Source organism: Asterias amurensis, chromosome 16 (assembly GCF_032118995.1).
Source record: "Asterias amurensis chromosome 16, ASM3211899v1".
Taxonomy (NCBI): domain Eukaryota; kingdom Metazoa; phylum Echinodermata; class Asteroidea; order Forcipulatida; family Asteriidae; genus Asterias; species Asterias amurensis.
In genome coordinates, this window is record NC_092663.1 from 15,774,651 (window position 1) to 15,781,377 (window position 6,727).

The 6,727-nt window shown below is 38.0% G+C and overlaps 1 protein-coding gene and 1 non-coding gene across 2 annotated transcripts in view; one reads left to right on the forward strand and one right to left on the reverse strand.

Annotated features, from left to right (window-relative positions):
- Nucleotides 1-5,887, reverse strand: part of LOC139948922 (ciliogenesis-associated TTC17-interacting protein-like) — a 39,958-nt gene extending 34,071 nt beyond the window's left edge. Inside the window, exons 1-2 of the mRNA XM_071947290.1 lie at nt 5,670-5,887; nt 2,030-2,103 (exon numbers count right to left, since the gene is read on the reverse strand). Coding sequence (XP_071803391.1) covers nt 2,030-2,103; nt 5,670-5,716 — 121 coding nt within the window. The 5' untranslated portion in view covers nt 5,717-5,887. The remainder of the gene's footprint in view (nt 1-2,029; nt 2,104-5,669) is intronic.
- Nucleotides 5,888-6,346: 459 nt separating this feature from the next.
- Nucleotides 6,347-6,420, forward strand: Trnat-agu (transfer RNA threonine (anticodon AGU)). The gene has a single exon. It is a non-coding gene; the product is annotated as a tRNA-Thr (tRNA).
- Nucleotides 6,421-6,727: the final 307 nt, after the last annotated feature.

Genomic DNA, 6,727 nt, shown 5'->3' on the forward strand with positions numbered 1-6,727 from the left:
TTAAGCAGAACCCAGGATGGGACAAGACGGGTCAGGTATAGCGCTAGACCATGCTGAGATAATATACAGCTTTTTGCACTTGAGGGGAGGGCTGGAGCAGCAGGCCTGATGATCGGCACGTGCCTTAGGTTAGGAAACTGAACACGTTCGGCAAATTTGCACAGATTGTGTTCTGTTTTGATTAGGGTGCCCCTCAATTGGTATGGCTGCATGGAGCTTAGAGATTCTGCTCCGTTTGACAAGTTGAATAATTATTTCAGCGCGATGAGGAAGAGTGTATTACTTTTACTGGTATCTTGGTGCGTTATTAAATGAAGAGGATAATATTTGACCGGTCAACCTGAGTAAACCTTTTATCAATTATTAAAAACAATTGTGCTTTTTAGCATGTTTGCTGTGTTGTTGAATGAACAGTAGTTTGGGCATTATTGAGAGATGTAAATTTGTCAAGATAAAATATCAACCTGTAGTAAATAGGGTTCTAAATTAAAAAAGTTTTTTTTTCAAGTATAACTGAAAGTCACCGTTACTCAGCCAGGGGTGGATTTCACAAAGAGTTAAGACTAGTCTTTTCTCTAGTTAGTTAGGATGAGTTACTCGTCCTAACTTAGGACTAGTCGTCTGTTTTAATATCCCCTTGGACTAGTCCTAAGTTGGGAATAGTCCTAACTCTTTGTGAAATCGACCCCAGATTCTTTTTTTCAGCATTGTCTACAACATCGGTCAGTGACGTTTTTAGTATACCAAATAAGGCCAGTTATTCTTAAAATTATAAAGTATATTATTTTTTAATATTTTGTACATACTACAGTAGTGAAGAACACAGATAAAAAAATAAGAGATTCAGAATTCCTTTTAGTTTTACCAAATTTGGAACCCCACAGGTAGACAGAAACTGGCTGCATTTATACTTTAACTCATCAACCACGCAATCAAAATTTGATATTTAGAAGACTCACTCTGATAATATAAAATTGCCATAAGAAAAGATATGTTATGAAAATCAGTACATTTTAAAAATGTTTTTTTTAACAAGCCCTCGAGAAAGACTTTGCTGAGGTCAAAACATCAGGCCATTACTATTTTTATTTGAAATTGTAAGTCAGTACTTTGACTCTACATGACTTCTAGGTGCTTAGGAGAAGGTGTCCCTTGGCCTCATTGGTTTCTTAACAGTTTCCATTCCAGTCTGTTTATTGCTCGTTGCAGTACATTGTTATTTACACAAAGATGGTTGCCGTATACAAATGCTTCTGTGTGTCAAGGAAATATCTTACATCACTATGTACCGTAAAACCCTTCATATAAAACGACAAACAATACTAAACACACACTGCGTGTCTACAATATGCTTCTACCATACAGTACATTCGTTCTGATTTTTACATACAGACAAGAAGTTGACCTTCTGTATTCATGTCGCACCAATCAAAGAATACTGGAGGGTAAATGGTAACATGAGGTATGGCTAAATCTTAATTGAAAAAATTACCCCACAACACAGGGAGGGGAATTTACTGACCGTAGGCGCAAAAGGAATCGATGTTGGAATTTTATCAGCGCTGCCCACATAAAAGCCGTGGTGCCGTATGTTGTATAAGCTGGACCAGACAGAATGTATGACTTGCAATTGGACACTTTTGCTTAGGGTGTTCTTTTGTTTTGTTTTGTTTCGTCTGGATGCGCAGACCTAATTGACTTTAAAAGAGCCACCCCAAATTAGGGGGTTATTGATGGCATTTCTACGAGACCGTCTGTAAAGTAATGAAATTACAAAATTCTCTGAAAGTATCTTCTTACACAGATGGAGCCTAGACACTGTTTTTACAAAGGAGCAAAAGGGAATAAACAATTCACACAGCAGCTACGATAAATGGGAAGGCGATATTTCAAGATCAAAAGAGATCATTACATTTTTCTCTGTGGAGACAAAATTGTACAAAAAACAAGTACCTCTGATGCTGAAATTCAGAATACAATCGTGAAACTTCTAATCTAAAAGCATTTCAAGAAGGATTATTGAACTTACTGACAGAGTTGAGGAAAGTCAGCGCCTCATGACTGGCTGGGGGCGGCACAGCATTCGGAACTAATGCATCTCCACTGTGAAATAAACATGTCAAAAAAACATTGAGATTTATAACGTTTGCTATACAGTTGTTTTTAAATGTAGGGTCATACATTGTTTGTTGTCACCCTAATGCTGATTTATAGGAAAAATTATAAAGAAAGATGCAATAAAATTCATGTAAATGTTTCAGGGTATAGTTTGTCTACTTGCTGAGAAAGTAACTAGCAAAACATTTTAAACAATGTCATTGTCACAGTATTTTTACAAGAATGTCAAATCCATTAACATTTAGTGGGGAGCAGTTGCTTCTGGTTAACCAACGCATCTTTGGCAACAACATTTGTGACTGGACACAGACCCTCAGAAATCTGAGAAACGAGTTATGCATTAGTTGTAGTAGGTTGTCCGTCGTATTTGACGATGACGTCTTTGTGCATTCAGTGTGTTCGCATGTGACTATATAGTCCGATTCGAGAGCGGCACAGCCGCCCACATTTGGGGCATGGAAATTAAATCAGATTTAAATGTTTTGGGTCTAAAATGTATTCAAACCGTATTACTTCAAAGGGAATCCTTTCTCAAAATAGTTTACTATCAACAGTTGTCCCAGTGCTTCTCACCAAGAACGTTTTTTTATGGTCATTAATTTTTGGAGTGGTTAACAAAGTGGTCAGGTTGGTGCAGAGCCTTCTGCCTCATCTTCCACCTCTAGGACCCTGGTTCAAATCACACTGGGGGCACTTTTGGGTTAACAACGGAGAATATTTCTCTGGGGTTTTCCTCTTACATCTTAAACTGAATCTGCATACTTTCTTGTCTTCTCTCCTTTGGGTTCTTGGCTAGAGTGATTAAGTTTGCTTTTCTGATATTCCTTTACTTCACAACCAAAATAAATGAAAGGAAATCTATGACCCTACCTTTAAATAAAAGCAGCAGTTGTGTGTACTCAATTAGTAAAACTTCACATTTTTAAATCACTGACTACTTTTCACACCAACACAATTCAAGTCCTCTACAGAAATGTTTCCATGGTACAACTTCATTGTCTATAAATCATTAATGATGTTGGTGTTTGCTTAATTTTACTGTAGCAAATTACATTATCTCATACCTTTTCTACTTGTATGAACCCTGTTACTTGTTTTTAATTAAGGGAAAGTTAGCATAGCTGTCTTGCTTAGTTAGAGGCAGCTGGCCACTCAGGAACTGCTTTGTACCACAGCATACCATCGCCATGTCAATGGAAGTATTTACTAAACAATCAAGCACCACTTAACAACAAACCCGTACCATTAATCAATCATTAGCTAATACGTTAATAAAACAATTCTGAAATCTGCTGACCCTCAGGATGATATGCACAGACCTGGAGTTTCATCTTCGAGAGGGCAAGGCCAAATTTATTTTTGCAAAGGGCACTTCCATTGGAAAATGTTTCTTAAAGTCATGGGAAAGTGTTGAAAGGGCACCAAGGCCAATACCTGGGACAACAAAGGTCATGTCTTCTGTGGCCTCTAATGTATTTTTCTTGGCGTGAATATGAACTATGCATTCAATGTTTGTCTAATTTTCAGAGCTCAATACTAGTACTAGTGCAAAGAGTAATTGCATACATGTATAATAATATAACAATATACATGTAGTAATTATACAGCACCAAAATTAATTGAAATGTACAGTCTATTGCTTGTTACACAAATTATTCAGAAAATAGTTATGTATTAAATGCGGTGATAGCATCTGTTTTTTATTCATAATGTCAAAGGGCAGCTTTGTTTACTTCAAAACAGCCGTTGCACTTGCAGACAGAAATGCTTGAATTGAACTTAACTGCACCTTCCAGACAGAAGCATGAAGTCTGAACGCCAAGTCGCAGACAGATTTTTTATATTAATCACCCAACATTTTTAAAGCACCACTCTCCTGTCATTGTCACTTTGCCAGTGCTACTGTCATGAAGCTGCCATCATTGGCATTTAGCCCAAGGGGCCCAAAATCTACAATCAATACCAATCATGGAGAAACTCTGCAGACATACAAAAACCTATTTGGATGCTCTGGCAGACAATTTGTCCATCAATGATTTAAGAAGTAAAATAATTTGCCCCTTTTTTTCAACAAGTTGGCCTATATTTACCATGAAACAGCCCAAATTGATGCCAATGCAATATGCTGACCCTCGCCCACACTGCAACAGGTGATATGATTTTTTAAAAGAAATCTTCAGTTTTCTTTTTGCCCTCCCCCCCCCCCCCAGTTGTCAATTAAGCCCAGTTCATACATGTACTTCCTGCGAATGCCAAGCGAATTTGACGTGAAATTGACGTCTCAACCCTCCTTTCGCAGTGAGTTGAGCGGAGCTGAACTGCTGCGAATTTTTCATTGCGAATTTGTGACGGCAACATTCGTATCGCATTCGCAGGAAGTATGTACCGGGCTTTACCATTGCACAACTGTAGAAAGCAGATTACAATTTTATGCAAGCTGGTTTATGCAGTGCTCTGACACTTAATAAACTACACAAGTTTGTTTCATCATCGGTGCCAAGACGTTTTTTGACAGTGGCATTACACTAGTCTTGTTTGTATCGCTGAAGTGTGCTGTTTTACTGTGCACTGCTTGCTGCTGTGCTGGTTTGTGTTCACTTCTGCAGTGGTGTGGCGCGCGCATGTTGTGGATGTGGTGGTAAATGACCCAAATTGACAAGACGTCAAGCAAAATATCATGGGTTAGCAAGAAATTTTTGTTTGTGTGGCGCCATACGGAAAGTTATCCATACAAGACTTCTGGCTAGAAGTAATTTATTATTTGAGTTAGAAATTACATCTTTCTCAAATGCGTAATTACCAAGCGTGTACTTTCCCAAATAAAACACCAACAACTCTGCTCACCATACATTTTTTTTAAAATATGAATTAAAAAGGTCAATTCTGTAAGTGTAAAGTCGAGTCCTCCACTGGCATGACTGGAAGTGGTTGACTCTTGAGTCTTGTCACATTCTTTATCTTAAAATATTTCTTTAGCCGGTTGTCAACCATTCAATTTCAATCAAGTTGACTGGAGGTGAAAGACAGGTCAACTTCACTTGTTATTAATCAATAATGGTCAACATTATTATTTTTGCGAGTGTCATCAGCAGGCCTGATACTTCACGGAGGCAACAGAGGCGATTGCCTCCGTTGCCCCTTGCCATTGCCTTGGTGCCCTTGAAATGCTCCAGTAGAAATTTAAAATTTCCTCATAGGGTGCCTTTTGCCAAAGAGAAAATGCCTTGGTGCCCTTGCCCTTTCAAAAACGAAGCATACAGCCCTGCATCAGTGTGTGTACACTTTTAATTAGTCGTGGAAGGATATGATGATTGATATCTCTATTTGCCATGGACTGACCATGGAGGTAGAAATAGATTTCTACCTCCATGGTCTGACCATGGAACAATAAACTAGTTTATTGCTCCTCTGGTGCGACCATTCTTCTACCTCCATGTCTATTCATATTTATGTGTGTGGACTGAGTAGCCAACCGAACCCGATGTGTGTAATCATGGTATGTCTGTTAATACTGACATATGACCGACCGAGTGTTAATTATCACAACTCACCTTGGGGTTGGAGCAGCAGAACCCTCTGTCAACGCATTTTCCTCCATTTCTTTAAAAGTATAACCAGCAGTAACTAGGTCTAAGGTGAGTTGCGGCTTAAAGAACAGACGAGCAAACTATGTAGTTTCCACGGCCTATGTCCACACTAAATAACGTGAAAACACACGGGCAGAAACGAAGCAATCTCAGCCGTCAGTTATTCAGGCATGCAGTGCGCGAGCGAGATCGGAAGTGTAGGCTAGGTCACTATGGAATTATGCAAATGAGAATGTTTCATTCTCATGAACGTAGGGAATTACTTCGCAGTATAAAACTCAAAGTATTCAAGAACAACACTTACAAATATTATGTTGAGTATGATGTATTAACTTACAAGGGTATCTAGTTTTTAAAAGTGTTATTACTCTTTTTTAATGTGTAAAAATAAAGGAAGAGGTAAATTTAATTTTGTTCACCCCTACATTAAAATGGAAGCATCCAAATCAAGTGATTGAGTGACCAAGTTTACAGGAAATAATGTCAAGAAAACAATGCTGCAAAACAATATTTATTAGCAATTTAAATCATAAAAATCATACTCTACCATAAAAACACAATTCAAATCTCATTCGATAGTAATATTTTTTTGTTTATTATTATTTAATTTATAACATTAAAATCTTGCCCTCCACTCGTGCGGCGCCATGGCTTAGTTGGTTAAAGCGCCTGTCTAGTAAACAGGAGATCCCCGGTTCGACTCCGGGTGGTGCCTTTTTTTGTTACCGAAAATTTAGTTAAAACCGGCATTGCGACGTAACATAAATTTTAAATAATTGCATATTGGGTACTTTAAAATTACTTCTTCTCCCCTTTTTCACTCTCATTTGATTAAATAGACGTTTCAAAAAAGTACTGTTGTAAGCTTATAACAGAAATTCACAGTCCAAATTTTATTAATTAGCAAACGGGTTTTCCAGACCATCCAGTTTTCCTCCCTCAGGAAAATATCAAACACTTTCGATCTTTGACTGTGCTTTGTGGTCATAATGGGTTGATGTGGCTGGCAGCCAAAAGCGCAT